General features: G+C 36.0%; 1 protein-coding gene across 4 annotated transcripts in view; it reads right to left on the bottom strand.

The window, feature by feature from the left end:
• LOC129523959 (solute carrier family 35 member F5-like) overlaps window positions 1-16644 on the bottom strand; it is a 66518-nt gene that overhangs the window by 28913 nt on the left and 20961 nt on the right. For 3 of the 4 annotated variants that reach the window (XM_063703611.1, XM_063703616.1, XM_063703614.1), the window contains 3 exons: window positions 13789-13943; window positions 12490-12587; window positions 8437-9857 (listed from right to left, as the gene is read on the bottom strand). In XM_063703611.1, the coding sequence (XP_063559681.1) occupies window positions 12512-12587; window positions 13789-13943 (231 nt within the window). In that variant the 3' untranslated portion in view covers window positions 8437-9857; window positions 12490-12511. Of the gene's footprint in view, window positions 1-8436; window positions 9858-12489; window positions 12588-13788; window positions 13944-16644 lie in introns of those variants that run through there. The other variant, XM_063703613.1, reaches the window with a different exon arrangement.

The following is a 16644-nucleotide window of genomic DNA, read 5'->3' as shown; positions in this document are numbered from 1 at the left end:
GAAAGGGGCACTATTCATGATTGTCCTAGGACAGCAGGTAGAAACTAGGACTGTCCTTGGCAAACCCGCACACCTCGTCACCCTAGAGACCCTTGAAAAATGATGCTGTGGGCCGGGCGCGGTGGCTCACGCCTATAATCCCAGCACTTTGGGAAGCCAAGGAGGGCGGATCACGAGTTCAAGAGATCGAGACCATCCTGACCAACATGGTGAAACCCCGTCTCTACTAAAAATACAAAATTTAGCTGGGTGTGGTGGCATGCGCCTGTAGTCCCAGCTACTCGGGAGGCTGAGGCAGGAGAATCACTTGAGCCTAGGAGGTAGAGGTTGCAGTGAGCCGAGATCTCGCCACTGCACTCCAGCTTGGGCGACAGAGCAAGACTCCATCTAAAAAAAAAAATGCTGTGATTAGTGAACTGATTTTAAATGTTTATCTCTAAAGGTTAGGATTGACAAATGACTAAGTGACTTTTCAAAATAACTAGTAGATGAAGAAAGAAGTTATAAGTAGCCAAGTAGTCAGATCAAGGCTTTAAGAACACTATCTCCTTAAGATTCTATTTTCAGTCTTTCAAGAAAAAAATTTAAGAAATTATTTTTACTCTTTCCCAAAGCTTCTATGAATACACTATCCTGAATGCTTTCATTCTTATCTTTTGTCACTGAAAAATATTTTTCATATTTTATATATGTTTGGTTTTAAAGAGGCAATAATGTTCTTCACATTTCCCTTTAGCTCAGCTTGGGAGAAGAAAAAGGGAAAGGGGAGTAAGTAGAGGAGGGAAGGGATTCGAAATACTAGTCCAGGGCAGGTACTTTCCCCTAATTCCACTTTCTGGAGTGGACTTGACATGGATAAAGGTGATCTTGGTTCCAGAATATTTCTTGTACTGTGACATCTTCGCAGGCTGTGATTCTACGGTTGAAAGTAAGTGTTGTCCATACAATATGGTCCCCAGTGCAAATGTGCCAATTCTGAGCCTGCTTGACCTGAGGTCTGCGGCTCTGCTCTAAGTCAGGGGAGTCGACACCAGAGGGATACCACCAAGCTCCAAGCTCCTGTGCCAGCTGGCTTCCAGTCAGCTCCTGCCACTGGGAGTCAATGGCAAAAAGCAAAGCAAAGCGAGAGTATTTCTTTCCCTCCTTCTTTGCCTCCAGCTGCAGCACCCTGAAGGCCCCTGTGCTCTGCTGCGGGGGTTGTGCTTCCTCTGGGTGACCCTGGCCTGGAGCTTTATGACGGCTTCCTCCCTCCACCCCACCATCCTAGGGATAGCATTGGCTTTCTGCTGTTGCTAATTTCTATTCCAATTTTGGAGGAAAAGTTCAATGGAAGGGACTTATCATGAGATGGAATGTAGATCTCTTATTCAGGACCCTCCCAAGGGCAATATGATTATTCAAAAATTTCACCTTTTGGCTTTAGACCTTAACATGCATAAGATGCAACTCAGTGTGTTTAATGTTTGGTCTCCAAAGCTGAGTGATGTGCTCCACAAGAAGATCTACTTTATCAAATACCCGAGACACATCTTAGAGACTAAGGTGTGAAAGAATGAATGAGTGAAAATGTTTTAATAAAAGGAAACTAGAAATCAAATATTTGTATAAGGACAGATTTGAGGTTTTTCTGTACTTTTAATGAGCTAGAAAATGCATACTATAAATAGAATATACAAATGATTTTACACAAATGAAGCATTAAAAATCACAAATCTTATATTTGGTTATCCACAGTCTATAAAATAATGTTCCCAAATTATATACTTTAAAATACACAATGTTTCAAGTTGCAGACAAAACCAGGGTAGTTTTGGCCCTAAATCATAGCTAACATAAGTAGGAATTATAATTAATTTTATAATTGTGTTTAAATTTTAAATACTCTAGAATCTGAAAATATTAAATATTAAATAGATGGAGGGATCAAATTATCAAGTTTTTTAACAAAATTGAGGTAAAAATCTGCATTAAATTACACCAAGAAAAACATTTCTAAAACATTGTTTCCATAACTCATTATAAATATTTCATCTTCCGAAAGTACTCTTTGATTACCTCTGGACTTCTGGGTCTGGTAATTAAGTTGACTTAATATTTGCACATAGCTACTGATTACTCAATACAGGCCTATCAGATAAAACTAAAATGCTGCAACTTAATCAGAATGATGCAATCTTGTCTTATATAAATATACAAATCACAGTATGCTGACACTAGATAACTTCAGCTTTATTTGCCAAAGGGGATTTAGAATATACTACAAAATTGTATATAAAATAACCCTTTACAAGGATTTACTAGGATGACTGCAAAGAAAGGCAAATTAAATATACCTGGTCCCATACAAGAATTGTTGCCTAACCTCATATACTAATTTGAATATGAAGACTCACTTTTTATTTCTTATTTTTTTAAAACAGGGTCTCGCTCTGTCACCCAGGCTGGAGTGCAGTGGTGTGATCTCAGCTCACTGCAACCTCTGCCTCTTGAGTTCAAGCGATTCTCCTACCTCAGCCTCACAAGTAGCTGGGACTACAGGCGTGCACCACCATGCCTGGCTAATTTTTTGTATTTTTAGTAGAGAAGGGGTTTCTCCATGTTGGTCACACTGGTTTTGAACTCCTAATCTCAGGTGATCCACCCGCCTCGGACTCCCAATGTGCTGGGATTATAGGTGTGAGCCACCGCACCTGGCCTGAATATAAAGACTCATTTTAAATTATACTAGTTGAACCTTTATACTACAATGTATCCTGACACTTATTTTTTTTAAACCATTATCAGATATTTCATGTTCTACTAGTAAAGGGAATTCGCATTTTCAATGTCCTGTCTGCATTCCTCCTAGCCTCTCTCTGCTCGGGTTTTGGAAAATAGATCTTTCAAATGCAATTGCAGTATCCAAGGAAATTCCTCCCACCCATGCCACCAGTGCTCATCCTGTGGGCACCCCACAGTCAGCAGTTTAAGACCATTCTGGATGAATGCAAATGCTTGATTCAATTTTCCCAAATCCCAATCAACTAGCTACAGTTTTTATTGTATGCAATCTTCCCAACATTGCAGTAAAGCAGTCTAGATGGCCGGGGAAAGGTAAAAGAACCCTGGTTGTGATTATTTTTTTCTAACAAAATGGAATTAAAAGATGAGAAAACCTCATAGTATTTTAGTCTGGTACTTTTAGCATCCCCAACTTTTAAGATTATAAATTCACAATAGTGAACACCCTAGTGACAACTTTTAAATAAAATACTGGATAGCTGGGCGCAGTGGCTCACACCCGTAATCCCAGCACTTTGGGAGGCCGAGGCGTGTAGATCACTTGAGGTCAAGAGTTCAAGACCAACCTGGCCAACACGGTAAAACCTTGTCTCTACTATAAATACAAAAAATTAGCTGGGCGTGGTGGTGCATGTCTGTAATCCCAGTTATTCGGGAGGCTGAGGCAGAAGAATCACTTGAACACAGGAGGCAGAGGTTAGAGTGAGCCGAGATCATGCCACTGCACTTCAGCCTGGGCAATGGAGCGAGACTCTGTCTCAAAAAAAATAAAAAATAAAAAATAAAATACTGCATAATTACATGCTATAGTAAATTAATCATACGCTCACAATTTTAGCTTGGATTTGTTTTGCAACTGATTTGATGCTGTCTGAAAATCAAGATCAAGCAGGTGATGAAAACTATACCTTTTGAACATGCATTAGGTAACCAGGGGGCAACATAGTAGGGACTAATAAGGCCAGCAACTCAGGAAAATTAGCCTATTCATCTGACATATTCGGCCTCCATAAAACTGCCATGGATTCCAACTGTACTCAAACATAATACAACTTCTTCAATGCTGCTTTATAAATCTGACTGAAAACTTTTAAGGAGTCAAGATGCTGAACACCCTAACAAAAGCAAAAACAAAATTACGGCCTATGTGGCGTCACTGTTATCACCACTCTTTACAAAGCACTAAGTACATACAGGTGTTTGGCATTGTCTCTGGAACTACAAAATTAAACTTTTAGAATCACAGCATTTTACACCTGAGAGGAATCTTAAAAGATACTGAATTCCGCTCCTCACTTTATAGCTGAGAAGAGTGAGGGAAGGACTGACCATGGGAGTCAGCATTTTTCAAGCATCCAGGCACGCTGGGCCTGGTATTTCAATTAGAGTTTCTGATTCTCACAGTCTCAGGCAGGTTGCATTAACCTCCACTTCACAGCTAAGTAAATGCGGATCTACCAGATTGAATAATCTCCCCCAAATAAATTCACTAATGAGGAACAGAAGGAATCCAACGTCAGAGTTAGTGCTCTTCTCAGAGTAATAATCTGCAAAGTGTGGTCCTGGGACCAGCAGCTGGGGCATTACCTGGACGCTTGTTAGAAAGGCAAATTACCAGGCCCACCATCCCCACCGCCAGACCTACTGAATCAGAAACTCTAGGGAGGCACCCAGCAATCAAGTTTTTGGTTTTGTTTTTTTAATAGACAGGGTCTCACTTTGCTGCCCAGGCTGGACTGCAGTGGCCCAATAATAACTCACTGCAGCCTCGAACTCCTGGGTTCAAGTGATCCTCCTGCCTCAGACTCCCAAGCAGCTCAGACTACAGGTATGCACTACCATGCCTGTTTGTTTTTTGTTTTTGTTTTTGTAGAGACAGGGGTCTTGCTGTATTGCCCAGCCTGATCTTGAACTCCTGGGCTCACGTGATCCTCCTGCCTCAGTCTCCCAAAGCACTGGAATTACAGGCATGAGCCTGTGTTCTCCCCTCTCTTCCAATAATGTGTATTCAACAAGGCCTTCAGGTGATGCTGGTGCTGTCTGAAAGCCACTGCTCTCCAGCATGTGGTCTCTGAAACTTTACTTAGGAGTATGCACATTAAAATATATATATAACTTAACACTATGCTACTACAAAGGGCAAAATAATTCACTTTATTGTACTTTATTTTAGAATAATTAAGACAAGGATAGGCTTCAATGAAATTTTGCTTTCATGTTATATGGTCTGACTGACACTGGATTTCTTCATAAGAAAAATAAATGTGAAAGCTATTCCAAGTAAGAAAATGGTGGCAAAAACAATCAAAAGAATTGGTTTTAGCCAGGCATGGTGGCTCATGCCTGTAATCCCAGCACTTTGGGAGGCCAGCGCTTGCAGATTACTTGAGCTCAGGAGTTCAAGAGCAGCCTGGCCAACATGGTGAAACCCCATCTCTACTAAAAACACAAAAATTAGGCAATATAGCAAGACCCCATCTCTACCAAAAATACAAAAAAACTAATCAGGAATGGGGGCACATGCCAGTAGTCCCAGCTACTCAGAAGACTGAGGTGGGAGGATGGCTTGAGCTTGGGAGGTTGCAGTGAGCCAAGATCCTGCCACTGCACTCCAGCCTGGGTGACACAGTGAGACCCCATCTCAAAAAAAAAAAGAATTTCATCTCATGTCAAAAATAAGACTCTTGGACAGAAATCTTCTGCCTGCCTTCCAAGGACCCACTGAAATTAATGGATACTCTCACATGACTGACTTTATTATTAAATACTTGCTGTAATCACAACTAGGCATAGGAAAATCAAGTAGAGAAATACTGAATGCCTAGCATACAACGATCTAAGTGAAAGTTAATAAAAGTAGCTCTTCAGAAAGACATCTCATGTAAAATTAAATTTAAAACTAAAAATTTCATGAAGTGACCTGTTAAGAGTTTCAATTTAGAAGCTTTACTTTTCTAATTTTAAAATATCATGAATGAAATGGTGTCTTCATCTAGGTGCTTCTCCATCAAAATCCCTAGCTCAAAAATAAAAATCATGTTTGTGTCACCCCAGATTCAAAATGCTGTTATTGGAAATGTTACCATTTCACATGAACATTCCAGCAAATATGCATATAGAGGGTACTCATTACTTTTGGTTGGTAATTTTTCCTTAAATATATTTCAATGATTTCATTGTTTGACATTTTCATAGTTAACGTATACTGAATACAGAAAATTTTGTAGGAAAACACTATTTTTTAAATGTAGTAACATTAAAATATTAAAATATCTCGTTTATTAAAGGCTCTTAAGATTTAAAGAAAAATTTCCTGTGCACATACAATGTACCTATGAAATACTGTATTATTAGTTATTGTACAGGCAAATGAGGCTGTTACTATAAAAAAAAATGTGGTGTCTAAAAGTTGCAAGTCTATGTGAAAAATGAACCTCAATTTATCTAAATGGGATTTGGGGGACACGGCAGACTACTAAAATAGAACTCAAACTTCAAATTCTGTAAACTGAACATCTCATTAATGCCACTTTACCATTTAAAAAAGTCAGCACACAATGTTAGCTATGTAAGTTTATCTGCAGATGTTACAGGTAATTATTTCTGTTAACTCCTCCTAAAATATTATTTAGTAATAAAGAATATTTCAAAAGGAGAGTAGGTAGAAATGAAGCAAGATCATAACTATAATTACTTAATATGAAAATGACATTTCATTTATTTGATAATATGTGGAAAAAAACATTTTCTAATTAATTCCTCCTTTATCCTTCTTTAAAAACATTTTATTTCTTCAACCAGCACACTGAGGATTAGTGCTATGGGTATTACCACAGTGCCCTATGAAAAAACTTGGCTTCCAGAGGAGTCATACCTTGCATACCTTGGAGTCATACCCCAAATTGGCTCTTCATGATTGATTTTACAGTGGGCACTAAAATTCTTCTGAAACAAGGCTGTGTACCTTTGAGAACATTCACATTTAACCTTGTGAGCTCACTTCTACAAGAACAATGAACTTATTTGTCAGCTGCCAGGGGGGAAATCAGCTTAATGTAAAGAATTAATTAAATCAGGTTGACAGAAGCCAATATCTCAATGTTTTTAAATTAAAATTTATTTAAAGGAATAAGTATGGGTGCATTACATAAACCTAATGGTTCTTCTAAGCTTCAAAAAGCACTCATTTCAAAAGTATTCACTTTTTTTTTTTCTTGAGACGGAGTCTCGCTGTCGCCCAGGCTGGAGTGCGGTGGCCTGATCTCGGCTCACTGCCAGCTCCATCTCCTGGGTTCACGCCATTCTCTCGCCTCAGCCTCCCGAGCAGCTGGGACTACAGGCGCCCGCCACATCGCCCAGCTAATTCTTTGTATTTTTAGTAGAGACGGGGTTTCACTGTGTTAACCAGGATGGTCTCGATCTCCTGACCTCGTGATCCACCTGCCTCGGCCTCCCAAAGTGCTGGGACTACAGGCGTGAGCCACCGCGCCCGGCCCAAAAGCATTTACTGTTAAGGCTGCCTCATTTTTCAGCTTTGTTGTAGTTGAGATTCTGATGTTCACCTAACAAAGTCCCTGACAAAACAGACTTCCTTCAATCCAGGTCATAATTTGAAACGTTATACAATAATGAGATTTAAGTGATGAATGGAAAGAAAAGTAGGAGACTGAAAAGATATCAGAAATTTCTATTTGTTTTTAGATTCAGAAAAATATAATTACAGGCCAACATGGGTCTGACAGAGAGGAAGGACGTCAGCAGTTACTTGAATGTAACCCCTTTCCAGCATTTCCAAAGACCTGCAATGTGCTCATTGTGATCCAAGGGCCTTGTTACCTAGTTTCTAGGTGATCTACAGAATTGAAACAACCCAGCACAACTTTATTTCTTGAGAAGATGAACCCTTAACTATGAAGGTGCAGAAAGGAAGTCTTCAACTGCTCACTCACCATGGCTACAGTATTCAAATGCAACAATCATTCAGATAAATAAAACCTGTGAGAAAAAGCCAACAGGTGGGCAAGCAAAGCGGCAGTGATTCATACTTTCAGTTAACCAATTGAACAGTGGTGCTTCCTTCTAAAGAAGTTGTTCATTGATTTTTGTTTTTTAAGAAACAGAAAAGCATCAGTATAATGAAAGAAGATTGGCTGAAGGTCTATGCAGCCTGTTAACTACGGCTTAGTACTTCCAGAATCCTGAGGAACAACACATGACCTGTGTGATGATAAGAGCACAGAACACATGAACAACCAAAAGATTCTAAGCTCAGCCTCTTTCCCTATAGTATTTACAGAATAATTTTAAATTTCAGTTTCACCTCCACTACTTCAACGATTTTACCCTGTAAATTGCTGAAGGTCTTTGTGAACTGTCGAACAGCAAAAACAAAAAGTAGAGGTATCTAGATTATAAACTTCAACCAAAAGTAGTCCTTGAGTAATTAAAATGTTACTTCATTATGTTCTTTTTAAAAGAAAATTCCTCAGAAGTCCACATTCTTTACATGCCTTCACCCTGTTGAGCTAAACAGGTCAAAAGTATAATAAACTCAACATTATTTTTAACTTGCATTATTGGTGGTGCCAAATGAGAAAAGAGCTGTTTTTGCCACTTTGGGCTGGATGATTTAAAAAAAAAAAAAAGAGAGAGAGCTGTTTGTATTTTAAATTTAATATCATAAACAATTTTTAAAGGTAATATAATATAGAAGTTCTCAGAATGAAACAAAAGGAAGGCTAAACTTCATTTTAGACTCATGGTAACACCAAAGCAATTTTAAGAATGTGAATAGGAAGCTAAACACTGCAAAGAGAATTCTTAAAAATCAGATTAGTTAAGAAATTTTGAAGAGAACTAAACTCTTCACACAGAAAACTTGAAAAGAATATTGATTAATCAAAAGCCTGTGAATCCTGGGACATACGTTTACTGATATCTATGGTGAATAGAGTCCAGGAGCAGTTGCATAATAAGTACATGTAAGGCCTAAGTTTAAGAATTGCAATTAGGAGTATTTTACATTTAATTTATAATCTTAGTAGAGGAAAAGTTCTGATGTGATTTTAAAAACAGAATCCCTTCTCACCTTACTTACTTGGTACTTTAACCATTACAAATTTATTCAGGAAAACTAAAATTATTTAAAGAAGAGACATCTAGTTCTAGAGTAATCTGGCACATTCATATGTGAAAAAAATTAGAAATCACTTGATACATCTACAATACACAAATACACGTATAAACATTGTATTTTAATAATACTCTTTGTCACTTCAATTTAAATCATTCCGTTATGAAAATTTCTTAATTGAAGGGAGACTATTTCTTCAAAACTCTAAATTAAACAGAGCTTTATCAATTAAGTTTACAGCAATATAGCCTTTAGAAATACATATTTCTTCATTTTATAATAATACTTCCCCTTTAAAAATTTGCCACGGTTTGTCACAGATTTAAAATACAAGGCACCTAATGCTATAAAAGAATAATACAGTAAATGTAGTGTAAGTGAACCAGATATTTTCTCAAATACTTATTCTTTTTAAAGTCCCATGAAATTTGCACAAACATGCTTGTTGTATAAATTAAACATTTTTTGTGTAGTTAATTTGCAATATTCTACAAAACCCAAAAATATAATCCACACTTATTACAGGTAGCTTATTTTAGCATTTTACCTGTCAGAAATACTGGTCTATGAACACTTAAGTGATTTCTTGAAAACATTTTCATAATATATTCCAGCATTTAACATGTGAAAATAAAGTCCCAGAACATTAGGATTTATTCCTTGATTAGTTCAAATGATTTCAACAGCTGAATTCCTTGAGATGTGTAAGGCAGGTTGGTCCTTTGGATGGACTGTAGACTGAAACTTCCTATAACTGTAGTGATATGTACACAGCTACATAGCAAAGTGCTTCATTATGAAAATGAAGAAAACAGGTATGAGAAAAATATATTTTAGAGTTTCAAAGAACTGAAACTGTTATTTTTCAGACTAGGCACTGAAACATTTTTTCTACAAAAACTTGCCAGAGATTGTCTCTTAGCTGTATAGTTCCATTATCAAGCTAAAAACAGAAACCACAGAAATGTGATTAGATTATAATTTCACAGTTTTAGTTTTCTATAGTTTACATTTTAAAAAGCAAATTATCTTAAGATTGAAATACCTATTTTCACTGTATACATACTTAATAACTGGATACTCAAATTTGGAGTACTAAGAACTTATGAATGTGACTTCTATAGCAATGTCAAAAGCTGACATCAACACTAAAGACTGTGTATTAGCAGTTAGTTGTACTCCTGGTATATTCCAACATTACTCCTGCAAAGACAAAGACACCTGCCCAGTCTATTCTACTCTATTGCAATCCATCCTCTCTAGTCTTCACTCTCTTCTTTACACAGCTCTCACTTCTAAAAATACTGAAACCTTGCTGGATATGGGTAGGTTTAAGTGTGAGTATGAGAACAATGCACAGCATACCCAAGAAAAATAATGCATAAATTACAGCATTAAAAAGCTTTCAAGAATACAAAGTCCTCATTTAATGTCATAGGTTCTAGGAAACTGACTTTAGGTCCCCGAATAACATTTTTTCGTTCAGTGTTGTTATGTTATAATGTTGATGCAAAAAAAAAAGTTTTGCTGTAATTTTGCGTAAAGTCACAGTTTATAAGAACCTACTGATGATGTTAAGTGAGGACTTACTGTAATTGTGTTTACGTTTTTTTAAATTTAAAGATGGCACATAAACATATATTTAGTTCCACTTGTTCTCCAAAACCTCACTAAAAAGGAAACAAAGGGTTAAAAAATATATTTTTTAACAGAAATAAGGTCTCACTATGTTGCCCAGGCTAGTCTCAAACTCCTGAGCTCAAGTGATCCTCCCTCCTTGGCCTCCCAAAATGCTAGGATTACAGGCATGAGTTACTATGCCCAGCCTGGAATTTTTTTCTTAAAAGGAATAAACCACATGGACAAAAACAAAAGTAGAGAGATGAGAAAATAACAGCCAACTCTTGGTTAGCAATGGAAAAACAGGACCAGATATCTCTGTAAGGAGGGGTGAAGAAACGACTAAAAACAAGAAGACTGGTATAATGTCTATAGAAAAAGCAGACAGACACTCAGATGCCCTCTCTTACTTTTCACAGTTGGCCAAGTGCCTTTTCTCTATCCCAGGAGAAGACTTTAAGGTTTACTCTCCAAAAAGGGTAGTAACAGAGAATCTCTGGATAAGGGAAATACCAGGACGAATCCTACATAGCTCAGTTATAAGTAACAATTTTTTAGTGACAACAATATAAACACTGACTACAGATCTATCCAAAATTATGCAATAACTATACAGGGATGATGAGGAGGCCGAACTGATATGGAGACAGGAGGCATATGAGGTGGGAGCAGAGGAGGAGTAAACTTGAAAATAATCTGTCCTCATTGATCTTAGTGGGAAAGTCAGCTGAAGATGCCTAAAACCGAGAACTCATGAAACACAAGTCATAAGCGTGATACTTAGGGAGACAAGAAGGAAAATACCAAAAGAATCAGAGAAGAGTTTAATTTCCTCAGAGTGGGAAGAAAATGAAAGCAGGATGAGCAGGGCAGGGAAGGGCAGGGGTAACTGCCTTGTACAAAAAGTCTTGGAGAACTAGAGCTCAAACCATGTGCAGGTATAAACTAGATTTAAAAACAGCACACTAAAGAAAAACAGAAAACCAGGACCATTAGCTGTAGGTTAGAAGCAAGTTTACCATGAGGATAACGAAACTTAATCTTCAAGCCTAATATAAGTGTTAACAACTGACAGGAGTTGTACAATGTTCTAGATAGGGAGGAAAAACTCAGTAGCAATCAAGAAACATTTCAATATAAATTGCCTAAAGATGTCTTAGAAAAACTAGAAAAATTCTAGTAGTTTATTGTGATCTTTCATTCTAAATAATCACTTTTGTACCCGCAAATGTCTTAGAAAAACTAGAAAAATTCTAGTAGTTTATTGTGATCTTTCATTCTAAATAATCACTTTTGTACCTGCAAAATCTGTATGTTATATTTAATTCAAGCTTTCATTCAGCAAAATATTAAATGTCATGTACTCTATCATCGAAGACATATAAAAGACACTATTTCTTAAAATGTAAAAAATGGAAAAATATTCCAGAAGCATTGTTAAATGACAAAGCAATGTCAGAGAATGAGGATAAACACTGTGCCAGTTATGTAAAACACACACATAAAGACTAGTATTTTCCAACCAGTATATTGTACCCCAGGATATTACATTTTTCTTTTATCATCAGAGAAAAAATATTTTTCTAAAGCATATTATTAAATAAAATGACCCTTAGCATGAATAAAAATGAGTTAAAACTTTCTGATCATTTGAGTCAGGCACTATTATACATACTTTATATTTACCAAGTATTTACTATTTTAACACCCTCATAAGGGAGGTTCTACTGTAATCCCATTTCACAAATAAGAGAGCCGGAGCATCAAGAGATTAAGAACCTTGCATAGGGCCACACAGCTAGTATGTGGAGAAGACGGAACTGGAGTCCAGGCTTTAGCCCCTTTAGCCTCTAAGGCTGTATTGCCTCTCAAACAACTAATTATAGAAAATCAACCCTTTGAATATGACACAGATAAGAACCTTATTCAATACTAAACCCAGCTCACATACAAACCTGGGCTACAGACAACAAACAGCTAACTAGCTCCATCCTCCTGAGAAACACTGTGCATAGAGATGAGACTCTCACACTGTTCGCTGTCTTCTGGAACTCTTAAGAAAAAAAAAAAAGCAATAATTAAGGAAAGCTTTAGAGCTGAAAAGGAACCTCAAACCTTATTTATTCCATTGGCTGAAGCTATGTGGACAGGATGCAAGTCAGTGGCAGAACCAACACTAGGATAAAATTTCCCAAGAACTTGTCCGAAGTTAGCGTTTTTTGTTTTTGTTTTTTAAATAAGAGATAGGGTCTCACTTTTTGTTTTTTAAATAAGAGACAGGGTATCACTTTGTCACCCAGGCTAAAGTGTAGTGGTGCTATTATAGTTCACTGCAGCTTTGAATTCCTGGGCTCAAGTGATCCTCCTACCTCAGCCTCCCAAGTAGCTTGGGACTACAGGTATATGCCATTGTGTCTGGGTAATTTTTTTTTTAATTTTCTTAGAGACAGGGTCTTGATATGTTGCCCAGGCTGGTCTTGAGCTCCAGAGTCACTGGAACCAAGTTCTTTTTATAGCAAAATGTAAAAAGCTTTCATTCTTAAAAAGAAAGAAATTGGAAAGAAAAACTGAGGAAATACTATTCTATCATGAATTATGTTCAAACCAATAAAAGTTTTCTATATTTAAGTTTGTTATGGCAAAACAGTAAACCTTTTGGTATTACCTGTGAATCATATTATTTTTTAAAAAAAATATAGATACTAGGCAGGCAAATCACTTGTGGTCGGGAATTCAAGGCCAGCCTGGCCAACACGGTGAAACCTGCCTCTATTAAAAATACAAAAATTAGCTGGGCATGGTGGTGCACGCCTGTAATCCCAGCTACTCAGGAGGCTGAGGCAGGAGAATCACTTGAACCCAGGAGGCAGAGGTTGCAGTGAGCTGAGATCATGCCATTGCACTCCAGGCTGGGCTACAGAGCAAGACTCTGTCAAGAAAGAGAAAAAAAGAAGAAAGAGAAGAAAGAAAGAGGGAAAGAGAAGGAAAGAAAAAGAGAGAGAAAGAAAAAGAAAGAAAGAAAGAAAGAAAGGAAGAAAGAAAGAAAGAAAGTAAGAAAGAAAGAAGAAAGAAAGAAAGAGAAAGAATCTTATTACCCAAAAGATCTAAACAAATTATTTTCATCTGCCATAACATATAAGTTATCATCTTTCAATAATTCCTCACAAAATCTCTAAAAGCTAGGCCAGCATGATGCAATTCTCAGTTATCTAGCAAACACTATTTTTAAAAATGTGTATTGGGACTAAACGTACCTCTGAATTCGATGTTTTCTGCATATAAAAGCAAATATTCTTCTGATTCCCAACATCACAGGATCCCAATTATTATAATGGCATAGGAGAGTTACAATAAAAAATGAAAAAAATACAGGGATAGCTCCTGCAAAAAATAACCAAGAAAACTGCACCTAAAAATAAAAGATAGAGGAAAAAACACACCCACAATGATCATTAAGGCAATTTTCCCCTTCAGTGTAAGTTTTCTATTTGTGAAAACTAGCAGGAATAAGAACAATGGGAAGACAAAATTAAACACTGACAATGTATTAAGTGTATTATTATTAAATAAGAATTCAAGACTTCAACTTACTATTCCATGTACCTAAATTACCAACAACAATAGTTCTTGCTTGGAAAATAAGCTAAAGGAAAGCCAAGAAAGCATACTTTCCATTTATAGGCATTGTACACTTAGAGTAGAGATATACAGTATGAAACTTTGCTCCTGCACACCATGTTGCTCATTTCTCCTTCACAGTTTGCTGCCTAGTCTCAAGTGGGTCTCTCTCCCTCAGTTTCTGAAGTCATCTTCAAAAAATGTATATTTTCATAAAAAGTTACAGTTGTAGTATGCTGTGTATGCTACAGTCCTTATGACAGTACCAAAAACAAATTAAGTGCAAATTTGACACTCAAAACTCGCTTATCTAGTAATAAATGAAAAAAGCTCAAAATGAAATAATGACCAAATAAAATAAAGAAAAAAAATAGAAATATTTTTACTAAGGAATGTTAGCCAGAGAAGACAAGCAACAAGACAAGCCTCATCAGTGATGTCAACAAGTCTGATCCTCCAATCCATCATTTATCAGGCTTGTCAAGAAAATAAAAAATATCTGTAAGTAGGGTGGAGGTATTAAAATCAAAAAGAAAAAAAATAAGAAAAACAAATATATAAATAAAAAGAAAATAAAAAATAATGAGATGCCATCCAAAACAAAACTCATTCTTCCCTTTCACTGGTTCACTTTTACCATCTAGACTCAGCTAAAGATCAGAAACGATTGTCAAAGAAGCCTACACTGATCAACCACTGAGACTTAAGTGTAACACACAGGAGGTTTGCTTTAAAAATAATGATGAAAATAGTAACTTCTATCTATAAAATAGGGAAGGAAAACTGTGTTTGCCCTCTTTGAGAATTAAAAAAAAAAAAAAAAAGGGCATGGAGTCATAGGTAAGACTCCCTCTGGTGGAAAACATATACTATTCCATTTCATAGCACCATTAGTCAGAGTAAACGAGTTTTGTGAGCATAATGTCTTTTATGAGGGAACTCACAATGCATAACACAAGAATAATAACTGACAATTTTTAACATGCATGCCCTATTTCTATGGTATTCATATACAATGACTGAGTCAGCCTAAGAACACCCCGGAAAGAATAGTCATTAAACTGAAAAGCCTTCATTTAGTTATGAAATTACCAATATATTTTAACATATTCCTGGAATATTTGCCAGAATGACTAATAATCAGGAAAAACCATGCTGCATTTAAATTATCCAAGATCAGAAAAGGTATTAAGAAGTTATAAATAATGCGATTAAAAATGTAGATATAGTTGATAGAATTATTTCATGAATATTCAACTAAAAACCTTATTTCATAACTGAATCAAAGCAAACTTAATAAAGATAGATAAAGCCCTAGAAGACTTTAGAAGGCAAGTTCACTTTCCACAATGTAGCTGTTTATATGTTGTCTCATAATAAAAAACTTCTAATTTGATTTCCAACAAGCTAAGACAAAAGAAATGAAGCCATTTATTACAACAAAGAAAATTACCTATGTAAACAAAAATTTTTTTTCTAATTCCTAAATATATCTGAATATCAAATAGAATATGATCAAGGATGCTTTCTATTATATAAAATGATTATAAATAGATTTAAATAACCAATTTGTTTCAAGCACAATGTTAATAAATGCTAACATTTCAGAAGCTATATATAAATACAGTTAGCTAATTAAACCTAAAAACCCTAGAAAAGTATATTTCTCTTATCATGTTTGTGTTACAGTTCTGGACACACACTGTTGCTTTTTCCAGATGGAATCTCCCTAACCTCAATCCTGACACCAACACACAGCCTGCTCCTTTAACTGACTGCCCAGTTCTAGATATGAAGACAATCAAGAACACCAAATCTTTTCTTGATTGTCTTCATATCCAGAACTGGGCAATCAGTTAAAGTTTGGTTATGTTTTTATAATTAATTGCATGTGCATACATTTCCCCGTTTTGTCTTTACCCTAAAATACTTTATTAAACAAATTATAACCATTATTGTTTGTAATGATAATTATGAAATGACTAATCATTTAATACAATTAGGTCCCCTGTGACTATTTTCTTAAAAATTCCTGAACATTAAGCTGCAATTTTTTTCAATCTACGAAAGCTTTTGTTTTTAAAATATCAGTACAATAAAGATGATTTACACAGTAGTCTACCAAAATCCTCTAACAAGTAGCACCTTCCCAGTTTCACAACCAGTTTGGTTCATATTCAGGATTATGACCTGAAGATGAAGAAGGGCCTAGATATTACTTAAATCTATAAAAGAATGATGTGTAATAATGTGCAATGTTAGTGTTATATAGAATATCCACATTCTTTGAAAATGCAAGTTATGTAAGATAATTAATTCTCAATTAAGGAAAGAATCTCAGTTCTTTAACCATGACAAATAAGAATTTACTGACCATAAAACAAAGTTAAATATCAGTAAAGAATTATTTTATAAATAAAGAGGATATACAGCACTAAGCATATTTTGCTTTTATCTTTTTTTTTTTTTTTTTGAGATGGAGTCTTGTTCTG

Source organism: Gorilla gorilla, chromosome 1, assembly GCF_029281585.2.
Source record: "Gorilla gorilla gorilla isolate KB3781 chromosome 1, NHGRI_mGorGor1-v2.1_pri, whole genome shotgun sequence".
NCBI lineage: Eukaryota > Metazoa > Chordata > Mammalia > Primates > Hominidae > Gorilla > Gorilla gorilla.
The sequence above is the reverse complement of the archived record's forward strand: the minus strand, read 5'-3'. Positions and strand labels throughout refer to the sequence as shown.